The sequence below is a fragment of the Engystomops pustulosus genome, chromosome 11, assembly GCF_040894005.1.
Source record: "Engystomops pustulosus chromosome 11, aEngPut4.maternal, whole genome shotgun sequence".
In the NCBI taxonomy this organism is placed as follows: Eukaryota; Metazoa; Chordata; class Amphibia; order Anura; family Leptodactylidae; genus Engystomops; species Engystomops pustulosus.
This window is the reverse complement of record NC_092421.1, coordinates 59,055,445-59,080,617: the sequence shown is the minus strand read 5'-3', so window position 1 is coordinate 59,080,617 and position 25,173 is coordinate 59,055,445. Positions and strand designations below refer to the sequence as shown.

The following is a 25,173-nucleotide window of genomic DNA, read 5'->3' as shown; positions in this document are numbered from 1 at the left end:
TGTGGCAATTGATTTCTGAGACAACCCCAGTCTTCTCCGATATGCTACATGGCCACAGTCCCATTGGAAAAGCTTGTGGTTGATTTAATCTGCGTTCATGATGGCAGCCATGATCCGCACATAGCCAAAAAGTTAATCCACCCATTACTTCCTGCAGTATTCAGATTATCATTCCCTTTCATTTCTGAAATATGAGGGAGTCCTGGGACTTCTGTATATTAAAGGGGTTGTCCACTTTCAGCAAATAATTGATATGGTTTGTGTAAGGAAAAGTAAGACAATTCCTTGCAGTTTTCTAGATCACTGCTTGCTTTCCTGCTATAGAAGCTTCTATGCTTACTTCCAGTGAATAGAAATCTGTCCATGGTCATGTGATGTCACACAGGCGCGTGAGCCTTATTATCACAGAGAATAGTCAGAGCCCTGGAATAATAAAGCAGCACCTCGTGTCCATCATGAGACCACAAAGAGATTTCTTATCCGCTGGAAGTAAACATAGAATCTTTTTACAGCAAGCAGAGATCTAGAAAACCGTGAGGAATTAATACATAAAGTATATTGGAAAATTGTATAACTTTTCCTTACACAAACCATATCAATTATTTGCTACAACCCCTTTAAAACAAGAACCGAATATACTGCTCACTGTGGATAAAAACCTGTTTTTGCTTGTCGTGACCGCAGAGGTTGCTGATTAGGATCACTGTGATTAGGATCCCCAGCATTTACAGGTCGAATGGGGGTTATCCCGCTGTAAAGGGGAGTCAAGGCGGAGGGAGGGGTCATTGGCTAATAGTTACTCAATAACTCCTGAAACAAATCCCCAATATAAATAAATATAAATATTATTACAGTTATTATTAACAATGATAATAACCATATAACATGTATTATGAAGTTATAATATAAGCTTCTTCATGAGATGTACACAATGCAGCCTCAGTCTTTGTCTCCCCGCACAGAGCAGCAGCTTCGTTACAATGTATCCTTCCTGTAGAACGTTCTGTATCAGTCCCTCTCCAGGCCCCGCCCCCTGGTGCCGGCTCCTGCTCTCTGGCGCCCCCTGGTGCCGGCTCCGCTTACACACACATAACCGGGATGATCTCCCTCCGCGCACACATTGTGCCGGTGTGACAGGACTCCGGGGCCGCCATGGGCAGCGACGAGCGAGAAGAAGTCAGTGAGGAGGAGGTGATAGACCTGGAAGGACTGGTCCGGGCTCCGGAAAGCAATGGCTGCCCACAGAAGCCCATGTGGGACAGTGACGAGGTGTGTGCTGACTGTGCGGAGGGGGACAGGGCACAGCCAGGTGACAGCCCCTTCTCCTCTACATGTCCCCCCAGAGGAGACACCGGAGACCACCAGCACTGCTGCCCCCACATGTCCTGTGCCCGCCTGATAGTCACCGATGAGAAGACTGGTAAGAACTCTGTATATACTGCTCTGGGTTATATACTGTATATACTGTATATAGTGTATATATCTGAGACCGGGATATATACTCTGTAGTGTATACAGGGATATATAGTGTAATGGAGAGTATACAGGGGTCTATATATACTGTGATGGAGAGTATACAGGGGTCTATATATACTGTGGTGGAGAGTATACAGGGGTCTATATATACTGTGATGGAGAGTATACAGGGGTCTATATATACCGTGATGGAGAGTATACAGGGGTCTATATATACTGTGATGGAGAGTATACAGGGGTCTATATATACTGTGGTGGAGAGTATACAGGGGTCTATATATACCGTGATGGAGAGTATACAGGGTCTATATATACCGTGATGGAGAGTATACAGGGGTATATACACTCACCGGCCACTTTATTAGGTACACCATGCTAGTAACGGGTTGGACCCCCTTTTGCCTTCAGAACTGCCTCAATTCTTCGTGGCATAGATTCAACAAGGTGCTGGAAGCATTCCTCAGAGATTTTGGTCCATATTGACATGATGGCATCACAAAGTTACTGCAGATTTGTCGGCTGCACATCCATGATGCGAATCTCCCGTTCCACCACATCCCAAAGATGCTCTATTGGATTGAGATCTGGTGACTGCGGAGGCCATTTGAGTACAGTGAACTCATTATCATGTTCAAGAAACCAGTCTGAGATGATTCCAGCTTTATGAAATGGTGCATTATCCTGCTGAAAGTAGCCATCAGATGTTACAGGGTACATTGTGGTCATAAAGGGATGGACATGGGCAGCAACAATACTCAGGTAGGCTGTGGCGTTACAACCATGCTCAATTGGTACCAAGGGGCCCAAAGAGTGCCAAGAAAATATTCCCCACACCATGACACCACCACCACCAGCCTGAACCGTTGATACAAGGCAGGATGGATCCATGCTTTCATGTTGTTGACGCCAAATTCTGACCCAACCATCCGATTGTCGCAGCAGAAATCGAGACTCATCAGACCAGGCAACGTTTTTCCAATCTTCTACTGTCCAATTTCGATGAGCTTGTGCAAATTGTAGCCTCAGTTTCCTGTTCTTAGCTGAAAGGAGTGGCACCCGGTGTGGTCTTATGCTGCTGTAGCCCATCTGCCTCAAAGTTCGACGTACTGTGCGTTCAGAGATGCTCTTCTGCCTACCTTGGTAGTAACGGGTGGCGATTTGAGTCACTGTTGCCTTTCTATCAGCTCGAACCAGTCTGCCCATTCTCCTCTGACCTCTGGCATCAACAAGGCATTTCCACCCACAGAACTGCCGCTCACTGGATGTTTTTTCTTTTTCGGACCATTCTCTGTAAACCCTAGAGATGGTTGTACGTGAAAATCCCAGTAGATCAGCAGTTTCTGAAATACTCAGACCAGCCATGTGATTGGCTGATTAGAAATTAAGTGTTAACGAGGAGTTGGACAGGTGTACCTAATAAAGTGGCCAGTGAGTGTATATACTGTGATGGAGAGTATACAGGGGTCTATATATATACTGTGATGGAGAGAATACAGGGGTCTATATACTGTGATGGAGAGCATACAGGGGTCTATATATACTGTGATGGAGAGTATACAGGGGTCTATATATAGTGTGATGGAGAGTATACGGGGGTCTATATATACTGTCATGGAGAGTATACGGGGGTCTATATATACTGTCATGGAGAGTATACAGGGTCTATATATACTGTGATGGAGAGTATACAGGGGTCTATCTAGTGCAATAGAAGGTATACAGGGGTGTAATAGAGGGTACACTGGAGATCAAAATTGGAGAACAACAAACTTTTGTAGTATTTAAGCTTATTTCATACATTGTATATATTAAAGCATAGAATAAAAGAGTAAATAAGATAATTGTAAAAAGAACTGATCAAACTGAACTGATGAACCCTATGTAGCTGACAGCATGACTATTCCGTTTTCACTGACTTTGCAAAAATGTTGTGTAGTTCAAAAGTGACTGAACCCCTCAGGCGGCAGGTTGTCCAGATGAAGGCCAAAGAGGTGACTCTATTAGCCATAGAAAGAGACGTTGGTTATTCCAAGTCTGTGAGATCTAGAACATTACATCTTTACATCATCACTAACTCATTCAAGTCCCCCAAGAAGGCTGGTGACTGCCGACAGACAAATGCAAGAGAGGAAAGGATAATGCGGATAATCTCCATGGGTAATCGTCTCAACACTGCAGCTTCAATTGTTCTCCAGTTTAGCACTAAACAAGGTGACCAAACCTCTCTTTGGCAGAAAGAATCAAAGGGTTAGGCTCTCTAAAACTAGAGAAAGATTAAACCCAGAGTTTGTAAAAATAAACAAGTGAAAGGCAGAGGAAGAAGTGTCATGGTTAGGGGAATGTGTGTATATATGTGTCTGTGTATGTATATATATATATTAGTGAAGGGGTAAATTACAGTATGGTATACAGGGGGTATATATGTTGATGTAGAGCTGTGGGTGTGATGTACATTACAAACATGTATCTGTCTGTAACATAATTGTGATAGTATACAGGGGTATAGAAGGTTGTAATACGTTACAGGGGTGAATATCTGTAATGTACAGAGGAGTATGACTGATATATATGGTAGTGTAATGTCTTATATAAGTGCGATATATAATTCTCCGGGTTATATAACTGTAACATAGAGATTACAGGGGGTATGTGACTAATGTATCTGTAAGGTAACTGTAGACACTGGAGGCAATGTATAGCATACAGGGAAATACCAGTTTTGTGGAGCATACAGGGCTGTACTATAATGTACTGGTAAGATTGATTATTTTCCAGTTATATAGAAAAACCCCTGGGTTACCCAAGTGAAATAAATAAATGGTACTTACCTTGCTCATGTGACCCAAGATGAGGCCGTCAACAGGCTACAACAGTTATATGAGCATTAAAGGGGTTGTCCACTTTCAGCAAATAATTGATATGGTTTGTGTAAGGAAAAGTTATACAATTTTTCAGTATACTTTCTGTATCAATTCCGTGCTGTTTTCTAGATCTCTGCTTGCTGTCTTTTTTTAATTTTTTATAGAAAGCTTTGTCTTAGGGTACATTCACACTACCGTATGAAGGACGTATATATGGCCGATATACGTCCTCCATAGACGGCAATGGGCGCATGGCGGCCTACGGGAGCGGTATGGTGCGGCACCGTACCGCTCCGTACCCGGGAAAAAGATAGGACCTGTCCTATCTTTACCCGTAATACAGCGCCGTGCACCATGTATCCCTATGGAGAGGGGCGGGGGTGAGCTGCGCTCACCTCCTCCTCCACTCCCCGTGCACTGCCGTTGCCCGCTACGGTACGGTACGGGCGGGCGGGCAACGGCAGTGTGAATGTAGCCCTAATATCACAGTATCACAGAGAATAATCAGAGCTGTGTGATAATAACGACTTGTGCACTTGGGTGACATCACATGACCAGGGACAGATATCTATCCAGTGTAAGTAAGCATAGGACAGCAAGCAGAGATCTAGAAATCCGTGAGGTATTAATACAGAAAGTATATTGGATAATTGCATAACTTTTCCTTACACAAACCATATCAATTATTTGCTGAAAGTGAACAACTCCTTTAACACCTCCAGCCTATCAGGAGGTCTCCAACAATGGGAAATTTATGATTTTTGAAATGGCCAGTAACCCAATATAGTATGGATGATGCCGAAAACCCTTAAGGGTCCTCATTTTTACTAAAAACGGGTTACAGAAGCCCATTACAGCTGCATTGCACATATGTCTTTCTGCTTTCTCTAAGCATTTGCATTACAATATAATAGTGTTATAACTTACCTTGCACACTGACAGAATGTTCTGTGTAGTCCCAGGGGTTGGGTCTTGGTTTGGATGTATTTAAAAAAAAAATACACGTGACTTGTCTGTGCTGCAGATTCCTCAGCTCTCAGCCCCCACCTTTGTGCTCCTGTAGGCTCCTCCCACCCCCACTGATGTCATCTCACCACACTGTGAGTTCTGTTCCTGTGAAGTAGTGATTAGCCTCCGCACACTCTTCTGGCTCATAAGAGTCTCCCTATTAAATATATAATAGGGATTCTCGGGCCCGTCAGTCACCCTACACAACTTCACTTTTAACCCTATTTTACCAGGTTAGAGGGGGTGTGGTAAGTCAATTAGGGGCTCGGTTGAGTGATCTATCAGCTCACTGAGGGGAGCCGTCGTTCACTGCAAAAGGACGGCTCTTCGTGCGGCTTGTTCCCAAACGACCCATCACTACTGTTCAGGAGCACAAAGGTGGGGGCTGAAAGCTGAGGAGTAAACAGCACAGACAGATTTGTCAGGGTGCAAGGCAAAACCACCAAAAACATTTCTTTAGTTCACACAAGGTAAACACATAACATAGCATATAGTATAGATAATTTTTATTTTGTAAGGCTACATTCACACTGCCGTATAGGGGACGTATATATGGCCGACGTATATACGGATGATATACGTCCCCCATAGACGGCAATGGGCTCACGGCACCGTACCGCTCCGTACCCCGGAAAAAGAGAGGACGTGTCCTATCTTTCTCCGTAGTACGGCGCCGTACGCCATATGCTGCCGTTGCCCGCCATTCTACGGTACGGGCAACCGCAGTGTGAATGTAGCCTAAACAAAATAGCCAATATAAAAATGACAAACTTTATTGGAACGACATACAGCTAAAACAACACACACTGCCCAAGTACAAATGGGGTAATAATAATGTTATCCCATATATATATATATATATATATATATATATATATATATATATATATATTATATTATTATCTCAATATTCAAAGGAATGGAAATTAAGATACAAAACCAATAAAACATGTCGCTCACCTAAAAACTTGTAGGGTGCAAGTTAAGTTAAAACAGAATGCAGGTGTGATGGGCTTCTGCACCCTGTCATTAGTGAGAATTAGGTCCTTGGTGACAGGTTCCCCTTAATGTCTAAATGTCAAAATATTCCAGTAGGAATTACAGAGGAACGACATAATGTATAGCTTAAAATAACTAGAAATAACTAAAATAAATAAAATAGCAGCCTTGTAGTCACAGTTTTTGCATTGAATACAGCAACAAGACTCCCAGGGACTATGGGAGGGGACAGGACTTCGCTGGGGACTATGGAGCGGGGGACAGGACTCCGAGGGATGATGGGAAGGAACAAGACTCTGCGGGGGACAATGGGACAGGACAGGACTCGGAGAGGCAACATGAGGGGACAGACTCAGCAGGTATAGGCACAGTCTCTCTGTAAGTGTTAAAAATGAGCATCAGGATGACTGTGCATAAAACAATGCTTATGCAATAATAGAGTAATCCATGTGTAAGGAGCATGTGGCTCCCGGCACTCACAGATCCCATGTCCTGAATCAAAGTGCTCAGTGTAATTGACCATTATTAGATCTTATCTTACACCATTAGTGCCGGACTTTCACCACCCTCGCTCTATAACTACTGCAGGGAGTTACTACATAGCAACCACCCATTGAGGGAACTCCTAACATGACTCCTTCAGTAGCAGGTGGGCAGAGAAATTCCAGAATCATTTGGATGAGTCTCTCCCATCGCACTGTACAGTCTCCGTTATCTTATTGGTTTCACCTTCTCATCCGGTTTCCATGGACAATTGTCTTTTATAGAAGAGGCGATAGATTGTTAGGACATAAACAGGAGATTGTTATCTGTCACTTCCTACGGGTCAGTGGACTTTTATGTATTTCGTAGTCCTAAAAGGTGCAAAAAGATTCCACAAAGGACTGATGGGAAACATTTTGGGTATAATGGGAAGTTCCCCTGGCCAATCGTAGCCATGGCTAGCAGCTTGCACCAATCTTTTACGTCCGTCAACCACCAGAACCGGAACACCAAACCCGAATGCAGACATCAAGTCCACTCACCTCTCGTAACAGGTTCACTTAGATGGGATTGTATAATGAGAGGCTTATCGGGAGAGACTCTGTTCACAATCACATTTGGCCAGTTCCGTTATGAAACAACGGAGCATTGGCGCGGCAGCCGCATCTCTTTTCCGCTATTTTAACAGAATTATAACTGAAGGCAACCGTACATTGAAGTCAAAGGTGAACACAGACTATTGTTCTTAGTTTGCTTTATGCTCTCCTAAAATGTAGTGTAACTGAAACTCGTTATGCAAGTGTGAACTGAGCCTAAATGGAATAAACATGACTGTAGTTGGAAAGGATCTTGCTGGTGGGATTGTTCTCTGGAGGACATCTAACACTATAGCTAAACTATAGCCACAGCAAATGAAGGCTCCGCTACTGACACATTGCACAGAAATGCTTCACTGGTCAAAGTCACAGCCTCTTACGTCACCAGAGATATCGGTCAGCACCTCCCGCCTTATCAGCCGTATTAATAGTAACCCTGTGCAGCACACGTCCTTGTAGTATATTGTTTTCTTGCTCTACAGTATATAATGTGCTAGTAAAATATGCCGTAATAAGGCTCTGTTATAAGTCATACTGGGTTTGCTGGTATACACAGGGCAACTGTTATTTTTTATAGTTTATACTTGACTTATAACGGGGACCTGTCACCACATTTTCATATATACAGCTGGTGACAGGCTCCTATAGAGTCCTATTAACTAACTGACACTCTTCTTTTAGCTAAAAATTGTTTCCCTTAGATCCACATAAATCAACTTTATATTCCCTGGCATCGGAGAAGGCTTGTCCTGCTCAGCCTGTCATTCCCATCTACACCTCCCCATGTCCTATGCCTCTATTTAGCATGTCATGTGACCAGAGTGATATGATTAATGGTCCTTTGGCAAATTGTTCACCATGTATATATCTGATCACATGAAATCACAGCAGCCTCCCTGGACTTATACTCCTCCCCATCCTCCATGGAGGCTGTTTTAATTTCATGTAATCAGGTACATACATAAGTTAGATGTTGCATACGTCACAGGACCTTTGATGTCATCCTGGTCACATAACTTCAAGTGCCCAATGATGTAACAGAGCTCTCCATACAGCAGAATATCATAACCTGTCAATCAGGAACAAAGAGGCAGGGCAATGCAAGTAATCATGAATACCTTGGGTGAGTTGCATATAGGTTTACAAACTGATTTTTGTAACATTGCAGCCATGAAAAGGAACCATTTTGGAATAAGGCCAATTCTTTTTAACCATAACTTTTATGTTAGGTGCGTTAATTTGCATGACAGATTCTCTTTAAGGAAGATTTTGTCCATTCCCATCACCCCAAGAATCATCACATTATTTATTGACATACCTATATGAGGGCTTGTTTTTTTGCAGGACATGTCTATTTGTAATGGCACGATTGGTTAGGTGCATACTAGATATGAGCGAGCACTAAAATGCTCGGGTACTCGTTATTCGAGACGAACTTTTCCCGATGCTCGAGTGCTCGTCTCGAATAACGAGCCCCATTGAAGTCAATGGGAGACTCGAGCATTTTTCAAGGGGACCAAGGCTCTGCACAGGGAAGCTTGGCCAAACACCTGGGAACCTCAGAAAAGGATGGAAACACCACGGAAATGGACAGGAAACAGCAGGGGCAGCATGCATGGATGCCTCTGAGGCTGCTTAATCGCACCATTATGCCAAAATTATGGGCAACAGCATGGCCATGACAGAGTGACCGAATGAGGCTAGATAGCATCTAAAACATGCAATAATTGACCCTGACACTATAGGGAATGGCATGCAGAGGCAGCGGCAGGCTAGAGAGTGTCATATCGACATACCCTAAATGGACTCAGGCTTCACCAAAGGAGGTGAAATGATTTCCTATGTGAACAAAAGGTTGACGGTATATTTAGTCGATAACACAGCATGGTGGCGACATAGTGACCAAGTTCCATAACATATCTGGTGAAAAATGAGCCTGACACAGCTCTTTTGATAAGGGGACAACATGTGGAGGCAGCCATGGAGACGACTTCCATGATTAAGAGCGACAGTATGGGGCATTCATATTGCGCTGCTATGATTGCAACTTCAGGTCTCCAGCATGGCGGCGACAGATGGGCCGAGTTCCACTATCTATGTGGTGAAACACCTGAAAATTCTGCCTGACACAGCTCGTTTGATAAGGGGATGATGTGCTGCATATGGACAGGCAAAATGGACAGGAAACAGCAGGGGCAGCATGCATGGATGCCTCCGAGGCTGCCTAATCTTGGGATGGAGCTGGCGGTCCACTGCCAGGCGAGCTTTCGCCTGTACAAGCTCCTGTCTATCGGCTCCTCCCCACCCATTATTGGCCTGGGGGCCAGAAGCGTTTACTTTGAAAAAATTATGATTTTCAAAGCAGGCCGGGTCGTTTGAATATTTCACCTAGGAATAATGGAATAGCATAGTGGTTCTATTTTCAATTGTTTTTACGGAAATGGTTCCATGATTAAGAGCGACATTATGGGGCATCCATATTGCGCTGCTATGATTGCAACTTCAGGTCTCCAGCATGGCGGCGACAGATGGGCCGCGTTCCACTATGTATCTGGTGAAACACCTGAAAATTCTGCCTGACACAGCTCGTTTGATAAGGGGACGATGTATGGAGGCAGTGAACTAGTAGTAGATTAAAGGTGCTGCAGTTAAAACTATGTTAGTTGGATCTTGGGATGGAGCTGGCGCTCCGCTGCCAGGCGAGCTTTCGCCAATCCAAGCCCCTGTCTCTAGGCTACTCCCCAAACAGCACTTCTAAGAACTTTTTGTATAAGATCAAGTGTAGTAGCGTTCTTATAAGTTTGGGATATGGCAGGTGAGGGGAATGTAAACAGATGCGCAAGAAGCGCTGAAATAATATCGGTAAATGATAAAAGTTTGCCAGTATATTTTGTGGATTACACAGCAGGGTGGCGACAAAGTTAACAAGTTTGATGTGGAAGCCATGAAAACAACCCAAAATTCTGCCTGACACAGCTCGTTTGATAAGGGGACCATGTATGGAGGCAGCTATATGGACGACTTTTGGAGGCAGCTATGGCGATGACGTGTGGAGGTAGCAATGGAGACAACGTGTGGAGGCAGCTAAAAAGACGACATGTGGAGGCTGCTATGGAGACAATTTAATTTGGATAGTGCCTGTATGTGGCAGTCCAAAAAAGTTTTCAAACCAGAGGAGCAGGTAGGTGGTCCTCCAGAAAAATTAAATAAATTGAGTGCCTGTATGTGGCAGTCCAAAAAAGTTTTCAAACCAGAGGAGCAGGTAGGTGGTCCTCCAGAAAAATGAGATAGATTGAGTGCCTGTATGTGGCACACCCAAAAATTGTTTAAAACAGAGGACCGGGTAGGTGGCCCTCCAGAAAAATTAAATACATAGAGTACTATAGCTAGAGCCAGTTGGCCCTGGCAAAAAATAGCCAGTTTCCTCTGCTTTATTGTACAAAGAGGAGGAGAAGGAGGACAATGAGGAGGAGGAGTGCATACATTATTCAGGTTGAGCTTCTTTCACCTGGTGTAGAATGAAAATTCAGAGAAATCCAGGCTTTATTCATCTTGATAAGCGTCAGCCTGTCAGCGCTGTCAGTCGACAGGCGTGTACGCTTATCGGTGATGATGCCACCAGCTGCACTGAAAACCCGCTCGGCCAACACGCTAGCGGCAGGGCAGGCAAGAACCTCCAAGGCGTACAGCGCCAGTTCGTGCCACATGTCCAGCTTTGAAACCCAACATGTTCTGGCCTCAACAGTGCTCTACCACGAGTCCCAGTAACTTGAGACATGATGAACCTAGGGAGTGTAGCTCAGCAGTGTTCCCCTGCTCCCTCATCAGCAGGTGGTGTCTCACCCCGCCCAGGACCACGGCCTCTGACCCCTGCAGTAGTTGGACGCCCACGTCCACGCCCTCGTCCTCTACCCCTAGCCCTCGGGTTAAACATTTTCCAAATTAAAGTGTAAACTTAATTTTTTTTTTTTGGTGTTTATTTTTATTTATTTATTTTTTTAAAACAAAACGATGCTATCCTATTGCTATGGCTAGTTTCTAACCTACACTGACAGCACACAACTGGATTTTGTGCTGTGCCTGATGACTTTGAGTTATAAAATGAAATAAACGTAAAAAAAAAATAAATCAGCAGACTGTGCCTAATTCAAATCAAACCACTAATAAATTGTCCCACTTTGGTGTTTGAGGTGGATATGTGTGTCACTAAGAGCTAAACACAACGGTCGCAAGTCTCCCTGCGAGCGGGCGAAGTATTCGTCTGAGCAACGAGCAGTTTCGAGTACGCTAATGCTCGAACGAGCATCAAGCTCGGACGAGTATGTTCGCTCATCTCTAGTGCATACAGTGTATTAAAAAAGTTTTGATACATATACAACAATACACTATTGATGACTTTACATTTTGGGTATGGACACAATGGGGCACATTAACTTACCCGTCCCTTACGCGATCCCCGCTGTGCGTTGTCCGACGATCATGGACTCAGCGCGATTCACTAAGATTGTGCGCCCGATTGCATGTAAGTGCATGGCTTGCGACACAAATTCAATTGTAAAGTCCTGCACTCAGTCCAAATCCATCGGATCGTCAGGCGGCCCGAACCCCCCCCCCTCACATGAAAGCCGGTGCGTTTGCGCCAAAATCCGATCACGTGCACCACAATCTGCTTTTAAATGCGGCGCAAAATGGTAATCGTCAGAATATCCGATGTTTGTGCGGTCCACGGACCATTAGTAAATGAGCCCCAATATCCAAGATTTACAAGATTTATATATAGATGTAGCCGGATTGCCTAGGAATTCTGGTTGATAACTGAATGGGGATGCCACTAAGACTAGGGTCTCGGGTATGTGTCTTTTCTATCACTTGTGTTGAGTTTCATTCCTCAGACAGCGGCCTTACACTGGTCCACCTGATATGTGAGATCGGTAGATTTTATTGTTTGCCAAGTGGCGTGAGATACGTAACGCGGAGTTAAAGGGCCATAAAAATTCTGCTAAGAATATAGGGGACGGTTTCCTGCTAGACATCTCACATTTGCTTGGTGGTTGGCTAGAGGGTTTAGGACATAGCACAGGGTGGGGAGTAAAAATCCTTTGTCCTACTATAGGCAGATTAGGAGGGGTAGGGGGCTAATACAGACAGTTGTCCTTCAACCAGTCATAGTATATATGGAGAAGGGGCAACAGGGTTCAGCTCTTAAGATTTTATATACTGGTTTGCATATTATACTGTATGCTGTACATATACTTTATACTGTGTTATATTTATTTATTTTTTCTTATATTTTTCTGTTTTTAAAGTTCCATTCATTTTTTTCCCCCCCGGACAGAGAGAGGGAATTGGGATTTGGGGGGGGGGGGGGGGGACCTGGAATAAAAATGTACGGTAATTAATTGTTAGTATTAGATTCCAGTACACACAAAGCAAAAGGTGAAAATATCTAACTATGTTCTAAAAGTAGAGAAAAAAGGCTGTAACCATTGAATGCTACAGTGTGCCACATGGAATCTGTCTTTTTCTGATGTACGTACCTATTTTCATATTTTTGCAATTAAAAAAAAAAGTTCCATTCAGTGCTTCAAATATTTAGCTATTGCTTCTTACCATAACATGCATATAGATGACTGTTAGTTTTGCCCAAGGTGTTTGCTGACCTTTAATGAATTATTCCTAAACGGGTTTAGTTTTCAACTTTGTTGTGTAAATTCAGTTTTGATCAGTTTATCCTGTAAATAGTTTGAGAGTTTAACAAACTACAGTGCACCGCACCTTTAAAGGATATCTACCTTCTGGATGGAGGATTGTAAGCCAAGCACACTGACATGCAAGTGTGTGCCCCCTCTGGGGCAGGATCTGCTCTTGTTTTAGCTTGTTATGCCCTGGTTTTTATCCACAATTATGCAAATGAGAATGTGGGGCTCTGGGCTCCATAGGTGTTCATGTAGCCCAGAGCCCCCCCCCCCCCCAGGCTCATTTGCATTTAAAAAAAAATATTTTCTTCTTAAGAACCAGGACATAAGAAGCTCAAAGAAGAGCAGATCCTGTCAGAGGGGACACACACCAGTATGTTAGTGTGCTTGGTTTACAATCCTTCATCCTGGTGGTAGATGTCCTTTAAGCAGACTTTGCATATGTCGGCATTCCAGTTTATTATGTGAGTAGTATTTGTTTTTGGTCATAATGTGACTTGCAATCCTAATTTTCTTACAGTTTTTCCCCCAGTAGTCTCTGTCTGTGAATTTGCAGTTGTCTCAGATTTCCTGGGTGGAAACTTAGCTCTTATGACTCTTTGCTCCACCTCCATAGACTCCAATGTAGTAAAACATCTCCAGGAGCTTGTGCTAGCAAGATGGAATTCATCAGAGATTTTAGAGTAAATATCCGATTAGGGAGGATAAGAGCCAAAGTAAATGTAAGAGGTACTTTACTCTGATAAGATATATAGTTCTTAAGTACTAAAATCTTTTTTTTAAAAATCCATTGTTGAACCCTAAAAATAAGCAATTTTTTGTGTCTTTTTACAGGGAAAAAGAAATGTGCATGCCCGGGTCTTGGCCTCTTCTACACGGTCCTGTCTGCTCTGCTCTTCTCAACCAGCTCTTTATTGGTTAAGAAAATTGAAGATGTACATTCTGTGGAAATCAGTGCGATCCGTTGCGTTTTCCAGATGCTCTTTGTGCTTCCAGGTTTAATTTATTACAAGTAAGTTATAGGATGGGACACAGCTTGATACACAGTGTGAACTAAGACAAGGAAGGGGCTTTATCAGGGAATCTATGTTAGAAACATTTAAAAAAGCCGTGAAATTGTCCGAAATTAATGGCGAAACGCATGTGTCTCTGCCTGGACCATGCAAAAGGTCACCTTGAACGTTTGCATGGTTTTTGCACTAACTTGAAGCTGGCGCAGTTCTGGACGCCGTTGCGGCCACCTGCCAAAGGAGGTCTAGGCCTCTTGATGTATCCGGTGGGGCAGGGCTTCTATATTACAATTGCACATGAGTGCCAGCCTATGATCAATCTTCCCCAAGGAACTCCAAAGATTCACCATATTTTTAATATTGGCTCTTGCTAGTTTGGTTACTCTTTTAACAAACTTGTCTAGAATTAGTTTTTTTACTTTAAAGGGCAACAAAATAGGGCAACTGTTTCTCCAGTACTTTCTATCTATGGCACCTGGAACTGGCTAAAAATTCCTGGGGTCACAGGAACCACCTCAGCCAAAGCTAATTTAGACCACAGTATATGACTAGTGTGTAGACATAGAAAGTAGTCACTGGGGCAGATTTATCAAGTGTCAGAATATTTCTAGTTGCCCATGGCAACCAATCACAGCTTCTCTTTAAAATATTCATGAGTACTGGTAAAATGAAAGCTGAGCTGTGATTGGTTGCCATGGGCAACTGGAAATATTCTGACTTTCAGACACTTGATAAATCTGTCCCACTGACTCAATGAATGAAGCAGACCTCCCCCCCCATCCCCATTTGGCACAGAAGCCAAAGGCCAAGTTTACCAGATTTTTACATTTTCACCTCTAGGCCAGAGGACTAGTTTGCCAGAAATACTGGGTAACCCCTTTAATATTTACCAAATTGTGGTAACTTTTTGTAGCCAGGTTCCAATGGCAACTTTCCTCTATACACTACAATCCCCTTTCCAAAAATACATAACTTTTTTGCCATTAAGGAAAATTTTCCATTAAAATCCAAGATGAATAAACCAGGGACACTTACTCATAGATCCAGGCACTATAACTGTGGTAATCTTCTTGTATTTGTTATCCATGGCCTCTTTCCTTCTAAAATTAACTTATATAATTATTCTAATGAACCACAAGGGCGCTCGTGGGTGTTTAACGTGTGCTGTAGCTTCACTGGCTGTTACAATGAGCAGATGAGGTCTCCCCACCCCTGCTCATTGTAAAGCTACAGCACTGAGGGGCACTGGATACACCCACCAGAGCCCCTCTGGCTCCTGTTAATGTCAATGCATAATGTAAAAAGCTGATTTTAGAAGGGAGGGGCTCATGGATAACACATATAAGACAATTACCACTGTTGCAGTGTCTGAATCTCTGATTAATGTCCCTGGTTTATCAGGATGGATTTTGAAATTTTCTTAAGTTAGCTCAGAATTCTATCACATTCTACTTTATGTATCTTACCCATGGGGCAAATTAATTTCAGTTGTTAATTTTTTCCCCCCGAAATGTATCCATAAAGTAAACTCCAGGCATAATATTTAAGTTATAAGAGTTTAAAGAAAATCTATTTCATGAAGAATATACCGTATATTCCGGCGTATAAGACGACCTGGTGTATAAGACGACCCCCCTACTTTCCTGTTTAAAATATAGAGTTTAAGATATATTCGCCGTATAAGACAACTCCTTTTCCAACGCATACAAAACACCGGTAAAAATTTTTTAAAAAACAGATTTGAATTTAACATGGTCCTTTTTTTTAATTTAAATTGTTATGACATGCAGGTATATAGCAGGAAAACTGTCGCTCATAAACATAAGGCATACAACAACAACATTACCATTACAGCACAGCCCCCAGTAGTATACAGCACAGCCCCCAGTAGTATACAGCACAGCCCCCAGTAGTATACAGCACTGCCCCCAGTAGTATACAGCACAGCCCCCAGTAGTATACAGCACAGCCCCCAGTAGTATACAGCACTGCCCCCAGTAGTATACAGCACTGCCCCCAGTAGTATATAGCACTGCCCCCAGTAGTATACAGCACTGCCCCCAGTAGTATATAGCACTGCCCCCAGTAGTATACAGCACTGCCCCCAGTAGTATACAGCACTGCCCCCAGTAGTATATAGCACTGCCCCCAGTAGTATACAGCACTGCCCCCAGTAGTATACAGCACTGCCCCCAGTAGTATACAGCACTGCCCCCAGTAGTATACAGCACAGCATTAAAAAATAAAAAACTTATATACTCACCCTCCGGTGGCCCCGATGTTCGCGCGGCTCGTCTTCAGTGTTCCGCGCCGCCATTGATCTTCCCCGGCAGGCGCCTAGTATGACGCGCCGCTGCTGACATGGCGGCGCCTAGCAGAAGAAAGAAGACGGCGCGGTGAGTATGTCATCGCTGAATATGCGCATCGCTGTGAAAACACCCGCGATCGGTGCTAGCACCGATCGCGGGTGTTACCGGTAAGCCTTTGCTGCAATATGCAGCAAAGACTTACCGGCTATGGAGAGGGCTCAGCCCGTGAGCCCTCTCCATGCAGCGCGATCCGACCGCGATCGTCTTATACGCCGTCATTACCGGCGTATAAGACGATTACCGGCGTATAAGACGACCCCAGAGAAGACAGAAGATTTTTCTGTCTTCAAAAGTCGTCTTATACGCCGGTATATACGGTAGTTATTTACTGAAACAGATTAGTCAGGATGTTTTTAGGTCTTCCATAATTCTAAAGAGTTGTATCACAGTTTCCCCCCTCCCAGTGCCCCATGATACGTACATAGCGGAGCCAGTGGTTGACAATGGTGAATATTTGTCTAATTAGCGTTTACTATTCTGCCTATTTTTTACAGGATCGGATTTTTGGGACCCAAGGACCAAAGAATTTTCCTTTTCCTTCGTGGACTGCTCGGCTCCACTGCTATGATCCTGCTGTATTACGCCGTCCAGTCCATGCCCTTGGCAGACGCCACTGTTATCACCTTCAGCAGCCCGGCCTTTACTTGCATATTTGCCTGCATATTCCTCAAGGAGAAGTGTAAAATCTGGGACATTGTGTTCATGCTCTTCACCATAACAGGAGTGGTCCTCATCGCTCGGCCTCCGTTTTTGTTTGGGTCAAACAACAGCTTCGAGGACGATGACTCCGACCACATGAAGGGCAGTATCGCTGCAGTGGCGAGCGCAGTATGTGCTTCATTAACCCTTGTGGTGCTAAGAAAAATGGGCAAGTCTGTTCATTACTTACTGTCTATCTGGTTCTATGCCGTCATTGGCCTCATCGAGTGCGTCATTGCCCTGTTTGTCATCGGCGCCTGGAGTTTGCCTTATTGTGGAATAGACAGGTGGCTTCTGGTATTTATTGGTATTCTTGGCCTGGGAGGCCAAGCGTTTTTAGTAAAGGCTTTACATATTGAGAAAGCCGGGCCGGTATCTGTCATGAGGACCATGGATGTAGTTTTTGCTTTTATTTTTCAGGCTCTTTTCCTTGACCGCATCCCCACTTGGTTGACAATCGGCGGAGCTCTGTGCATCGTTGCCGGCACGGCCGGAACTGCCATTCTCAATTGGTACACAAGCTCAAGGAAAGCAAAAGAGAGCAATTTATAGTTTGCACATTGGCAAATTCAACTAAATAATAGACGCAGACATTTATAGTACATAATTCAGGGTTACATGAGTGGTTACATGTGGTTATGTAACCTGCACTTAGGAAACTGCCTGAGGTCCTCATGTGAGCGACGTGCAATCATAATAACAGGTTCATCTGGTTTCATTCTTGTCATGGTAAGAATAACACTACAAGATGCAAACAATAGAGAATAAATAATTATAAAATAGGTAAAACGAAGTAGTTAAGTGACCAGTTTTAAAGGAGTTTCCAGGTTAAACATCCATGAAATAGGTCTTCAGTATCAGAATGGTCCAACACCAAGGACTCCACAGATCAGCTGTTCTCAGTGGTTGAGAATGGAAAAGGTAGCAGACAGCGCCATTATTTGTGAAGTGGTCAGATCAGGTTCCTGCACATGGACGTAGAGTGGAGCTATCTACTTCCTCCGTTCTTTATCAGCCACAGAGATCAGTTAATGCAGGTGGTGCCTCGTTAAGGTAATATTTATTGGTGCAGTCACACGTTGCAGTTAAAACTGCATTGCAATTAGTTTTGAGGTGGTTTTAGGTGCAGTTTTGTCAATTTCACAGGTGAAAGACATGAACTGAACGAGTGAATTTAATTTTGAAGGAGAAAGCTGTTCCACAAATCTCATTCACTTGTTGATTTGATGTCTTTCACTTGTTAAAATAAGTAATACCACCTAAAACCAACCCAAAACTAATTGCGATGCAGTTTTAACTGCAACGTGTGAACGCACCCTAAGAAAAAAAAATCTATTTTTTTTTTTTAAAGCTTGTTTATGCCGTATTATTATTTTTTTTTTAATGGCAGCTTTGTCCCTTCAGTTTTACAATATCTCCAACTGATATGTAAGAAAATAAATTAGGAATCGAGAGTGACTGACAACCCATTCATAATTTCATAATCGGACATTTTTATAATGTCATTCAATTTGGTGTCTGTTATTTTCTCTAAGATGGTTTGTACATCTGTTTTTGTAGTTTTGTTTGTAGTAATTTGTATTAGTTATTTGCACTACTAATTAATTTCTATCATGTATTTTTCTTGTGATGCAGATTTCACAGCCAGAGCATCAGTAAGACCAGGTTTGGTTTACTGTGTGTGAGCGAAATTTAATTTTTTTTTTATTTATTGTGCTAATTCATATGGTTTTTAGATGTATAAACATAGGGGTCTTTTATGGAAAACCCCCCAGAGTGACGGGACTGGGTTAAGAAAAACAAAAACGCCACCTACTTACCCCGCTCTGGTTCCAGCATCACTCCATAACTTATGTTTTCCGGTACTGTCCCTAACCAGAAATTAAGTGCGGTCACGGAACCCACTTCATCCAATGAGTGGCCTCCTCGGACAAGGGGTTAACTTGTTTCAGGTGGTCCTGTGATCCCCCTAAAATTTCCGGTTTGGAGCAGGGCCCTAAAATGGAAGTTTCAGAACTGGGTAAGTGTTTATATATCCTACCCCAGCCTCTGGGCAGTTACCTATGGTGGCTCTGCTGGAGAACTGATCACTTAGATTTTTCCATTCCTTCCAAAATCATCAGGTTCAGATGACTTCCATCAAATGCATTTGATTGGCTATCGTTTCTCCAACACGAAGCCAAGGGAGATCTGCAACCCGGATGTAACCTATAGCTACAGATATAATAATTGGCATAAATGAGAGCCTAGACGTGAATGATTATCATATTGTATTTTTATGTGTTTTTTAGCCAAATTTATTAAGGCTTACATTTGCTGTTACAGTATGGTGTCTACATTGTAGCAACAAGTGCTTATTATCTTGGTGACTCAACCAAGATCTCCACAGAGATCCTGTGGATGCCCAATGAGGTGTCAGCTCTATAAAGAGGGCTGGGGTGAGTCACAGCAGCTAGATCTCCTCCCACAAAGCACAGAGAGGACTGCAAAGTAGGGGTACAGACTGCAGAGATGCAGGTTACATGTTACACCATGACTGACGAACACTGGTAATTACTCCTGGTAATTGTGCTCAGTTTATTCAAAGGTGAAGGACACTTTCACTTTTGGGAAGATCAAGCTGTTGCACGTAAAGTCATGTTTTGGGCACTAAAGATGATGACCACTGAGAAGGATGTTTTGTGGATGAAATACGGTTTTCTCATCTTCAATGTTGGCTCTAATGACTTAAGGTTCTTGCACTACGAATGTCACTTTATGTTGACATCCTCACAAGATCTGACACAAGATCTGGGGAGGGCAAACTGTATAATGACTGGGCAGTGTAGCAGCTGGCCTGCACTACACTTCTTAGATCCTTTCTAGAAAAACTCTACATTTCCTCTCTATGAGAGTAAATCCATTGCTTTTGTGCAATTGACTCTCCTTTTTGTAGACTTTTTAGGCTTTGTTTTACTATTATTTTTAATTTAAAAGCTGTATATTTAAGAATATGAAATGTTTATATTTTACCGCTTTATGTTTATATTAGTATAATATATTATACTATACTAATATATTAGTATATTTTTTTCCTTAAAAAAATCTATTTTATTAAAAATTACATATGATGTTGGCTTTAATAAAAAAAAAAAACTGTAACCGTTCTGGGTTCCATTATTGAGAATTTATTCATGGTGGTTTTATTATGTGAGATATCTGTATGCTTAAAGGGGACCTGTCACCACATTAGCACATATACAGGCAGTGTTCCTATAGAGCTCTATTAACTGACTGACACCCTTCTTTTAGCTAAAAATTGCTTTGCTTACATCCACATAAATCACCTTTTATGTTATATTCCCTGGTATCAGAAAGGGAGGGGGAGGGGTTCCTGCTCCTCCGACCCTCCCATCTAATACTCCCCATGCCTTATGCCTCCTTACTGGTCACAGTTCATGTCATGTGACCAGAGTGACATGATCTCAGGTACTTTAGCCTCTTAATAATAGCAAACTGTACCCCATGCATGTATCTGACATGGACATAAGACACCGTGTACACAATATTTCCCATCTGTACATAGAGCTTTATATGTCTGTAGTTGGATATTAGCAGACAGTCCCTAAGTACAAGGTGGCAGGGCAGTGATTTTGAAGAGAAAAGTCACAGATACCAGACATGAGTCACAAAAGCTAATTTGCATCTCAGAAAAATGTCTGTATTTAAGGTACAGGTATCAGGAGGTTTGCCATTTACTTAGCAAATTTACTGAGGTGGGCAAAGGTGGACGCACATGCTCAGTCTCTCTTTGGTGTGGAACACTGGATGTGTCTGAAGCTGCAGCATCTTCTGTGTCTCTTCAATTGCATTTCCTAGGTGCATCCTCTGACAAGTGGAAAGGCAGTGGGTCAGCACTCGTCTGCGCACATGCTAAAATCCTTCCGATGTAACTGCCGGGGAGGGGATGCAGCTTCCATGATAAATCTCCCCCAATTTCTTTGCTGTGGGAGTCATGGTTTCCATAGTCTTGTGTATGAGCCCACATGCCAAAATGAGCGGTATACCATTCCCCCAGATGACAACCTATCATAATCTACAAATGTTTATCCCATGCTGAAAGGAAGGAAGGAAAAAGACCAAATGTCCGAATCGCCTGTTTTGCCATACGTAATTTTTTTTAAAAGTAAAAGTGCTCAAAAGGTTGTTTAGTCGCCAAACTGATATTAAAGAAGATGTCGGCCTAAAATGACACCATACACAGCTCCGTTCACTTATTTTTGAGAAAGTTATGGATGTCAGAATTTTTTTAAAAACTGTTAAGTAACAAAAATGACATTATTTTGCTATCTCCGTGATTGCACCAACCCAATAAATAAAGAGGAGGTGTCATATGGAATAGAAGCCCTTATACAGCTGCAATGGTAAGGGGTTACATTAAGGGCACACCATAAAAATGGTTCCAAAAATTTGGAAGAGCCATTTAATTGTTGCACAACTCAATACATTCTTCCCATAGACCTTAATTAAGTTCATGGGGTCAATCACCATCTACTTATGGGGGCACAATCACTTACCCGTACGGAGGAGTTCACAGAAAGTGCATTGCCTGACGATAATGCACTGTGCCGCGATTCACTAAGATCGTGCGTCCAATTTCCTGCATGTGTCGCTTCCCCGCTCAGGTCTGACGGAGTTCACCATCTTTTAATTGGTGCATGTAAGTGTTTGGGCTTGCGACACAATTTGAAAGTTAAATCCTGCGCTCAGTCGGATCGTCCGACGGCCACGGCCCCCGATTTTGTTGCATGAAAGAAGCGCAGCTGCGACAAAATCTGATTGCGTGCAACACAATCCCATGTTATATACCTGTCACGGCTGTGCAAAAAACCCATAAACATCGGAATGTCCGACAAGAGTGCAGCCGCGGACCCTTAGTAAATAGGCCCCATTGTCTGCAAGCAAATAGATCTCTCCTCTTTAGGATGTAAGATTTTTTTTGACCTATAACGAAAAATAAAGCATAAATCCTGATACAGATGTGAACACTCGTCATGATTAAAGGGCAAATAAGAAGTTGCCATCAGTTTGCATCAGTTCATCCCTGGAACATGACCTCAGCTTAAGAAAACAGGTCATGCCGATCCATCCCTGCTAAAACCGGTTGCATGTAAAGGGATTGTTCAGAAGAAGCAGTAGTGTACAATAGTGACCTCTACCTGTGATTAAGGGGTGTTACAGCCTATATCCAAGCAGCATGCTATCAAATGGTGGAATCCATACACTATCATGTGAAGATTCTGAAATATCTTTATGCATGAATTAAATTTTTACAGTTGCATTTTCTAATTTTTATCTATGATCATTGTACATTTTGTTGACCATTTGAATTTATTTGATGAAGAAAATTGTGAAATTGAGAAAATAAGAAAATTGTGCTCTGCACATCTCACCCGCCTCCACTGTCCATACATCACTCTGCAGTGGCCATTCCAATCAGTCTGGAGAGCTGAACTTGTATTCCAGGTAAGAAAAATTGCTCCCGACTCCGTGATAAAATTTGTAATACAGGCAGTCCCCGGGCTACGTACAAGATAGGGTCTGGAGGTTTGTTCTTAAGTTGAATTTGTATGTAAGTCGAAACTGTATATTTTATAATTGTAGATCCAGACCAAAATTTTTTGGCTGTAATTGGACCAAGGATTATCAATAAAACTTACATCTGTTCATTGTAGCCTAGGACTATAGTAAAGCATCCAGAGAACTTCACCAGAGGTCACAGGGAGCATAGGGGTCTGTCTTTAACTACGGGTCATCTGTAAGTCGGGTGTCCTTAAGTAGGGAACCGCCTGTATTTATTTGCATATATGAAAACATCTTCATAGTCGCCAAAACAATCAGCTGACGCATTTTGAGCATCAAACAATTGACAAAGAAATCAACTGACCTAAGACTAAGGCCGTTGTACACACGAGGTGCGTCAGCTGTCAATCTTTATTTGCATCTATCAAAATACCTTCATAATCGGACCAATGGCCCATTTCGAGCAGAAACTCGCCGGACGATTTATTTGGTGGGATTACAAAGCTGTTTTAATACGTGCAAATAAAAAAATACAGGTTTTATCACAGTTATTTTTGTTGACGTAATTTACATCTGTTTTATGCAGAAATAACATTTAAATAACCAAATTTTTGGGGAAGTTTTTGAAAAGAAACCTAAAGGGGCTGCTAGTCTTCACTAGCAACTTTCCATTTTCTGTTGTTCCCATTCCCATCACACCATAGGTGACTGTACATGTGACCGCCAAGCCAAAACCAGGCTTAGGGTTCACTTACGAATCTACATAAGTGACGTAGAAGAAAAGGAATTGGCTCAGCCATCACCTGCAACATGGTGTCATCACTTCCTAACTGGAAGCCATTGGAATCTGGCGATGGGACCTTTAATAATACATAATTCCAAATCAGCATTGGTGTATACCTTGCACCTTCTTATTTATTGTGCCTTGTGATGAGTGTATCTGATCTAAAGGTTTTGGACCAATAGTTGTGCCTGCAGAAGGGTTTAGAAAACTTTCCTACAGCAAAATAGCCTTGAGACTAATGCAATTTTATAGAATTCTGCTCCCTCTCATTTCCTCCCTTTCCGTCCTGTGTCTTCTTTGGGTGAACTTAATGGACATAAGTATATCTTTGTTTATACTGACTTTGTTACTGCATGAATCCTCACCATTCTCATGCAACAGGCAAATTTTGGTTACTGATTTTTGCTTCTTTGCATTGTCTATATACTATATATGTATATGTTGCTACTAATGTCTGGATGTCGGGGTCGGGCATCATGTTCTCATCGATAATATGCAAAAACAGATATATAACTTTAAGGCTTTTCTCAAAAATTTTGGAAACCCCCCCGAGGGCCAGTGCAATTGTGGCAAAAAAACTCTCAAAGTGTCACACCGATTCTTCAGTGTTTGGCACCAGCATCTGGTGCGGCCAATCTGTGGCCTTCTCTGATCTATGGCCTCCGAAGGACATCACATGTCAGAGGAAATGTCGTCTTGTAACCTGAGGAAATTCCCTGAAGTGGTTCCTGTACCGGAGCAAAGAAGGAACTCTGAGCCAGAGCAAGTTAAAGGGAACCTGTCAGGAGGAATGTCATAATTAGCTAGTGACAGGTTCGAATAGCCTATGCTTTGCTCGTTTTAAAAATGCCTTTGTCAGCATTTTGAATAATTTCAGTAGTTTATATAAGTTTAAATCACATTACCTGTCTCCCTGCCAGCAACATGTGGATAGTCCCAGGAGAAGGGACGGCTGCAACCTGTGTGCGCCTGTTTCAGTCTCCCTCCCCCTGTCATGTGCAATGTGTATTGAGCAGGTGGGTGATGGTGTGGAGGAGAGGAAGAATGCATGAGGAGACACAGGCATACACAGACTACAGCTACCCATCCACAGGACTCATCACAGGTAATGTGAATTATACTATTATAAACTCAAATGATTCAGAATGCAGACAAAGGCATTTGCAACACCCTTGCCAATGCGCAGAGGAGTGGTTGCGAATAAGCTCCTTGTACCATTCAGTACACCAAGAGGTAATATGCAGCGGTAGATAATGCCTAGATAGGCAAGGGTTAATCTTATTTAATAATGTCATCATCAAATTACATGCTTCATTGTGAACTGGGGTGTGATTGGAGAGTGAGCCACGACCTGACCATAGAGAGTAACAAAACCCCTGGACAGGAAATGACAAGGTCTCTTTAGGCCCAGCTTTTACCACATGAGGAGCTCTTGGGATCCAGCTCTTGACTGAGGAGCATCTAGATCATCTACCTGAGCACACACAGTGAGAAATACCGTGTCAGTCTACCATCAGGGCTGACACTCAACCAATCCAGGACTAAAGCTGCAGCTTCCAGCATTGGACACTGGACACTGCATCTGCAACCAGGCTGGTGACCAAACTCCTGTGGTTCACTCTCCATGTAC

At 42.8% G+C, this 25,173-nt stretch overlaps 1 protein-coding gene across 1 annotated transcript; it reads left to right on the top strand.

The window, feature by feature from the left end:
• The first annotated feature begins 1,060 nt into the window (after positions 1 to 1,060).
• On the top strand, positions 1,061 to 20,204 carry SLC35G1 (solute carrier family 35 member G1). The gene is made up of 3 exons (XM_072129745.1): positions 1,061 to 1,420; positions 13,954 to 14,131; positions 16,993 to 20,204. The coding sequence occupies exons 1-3, from the start codon at positions 1,153 to 1,155 to the stop codon at positions 17,747 to 17,749; spliced, it is 1,203 nt and encodes a 400-aa protein (XP_071985846.1). The 5' UTR covers positions 1,061 to 1,152; the 3' UTR covers positions 17,750 to 20,204.
• Positions 20,205 to 25,173: the final 4,969 nt, after the last annotated feature.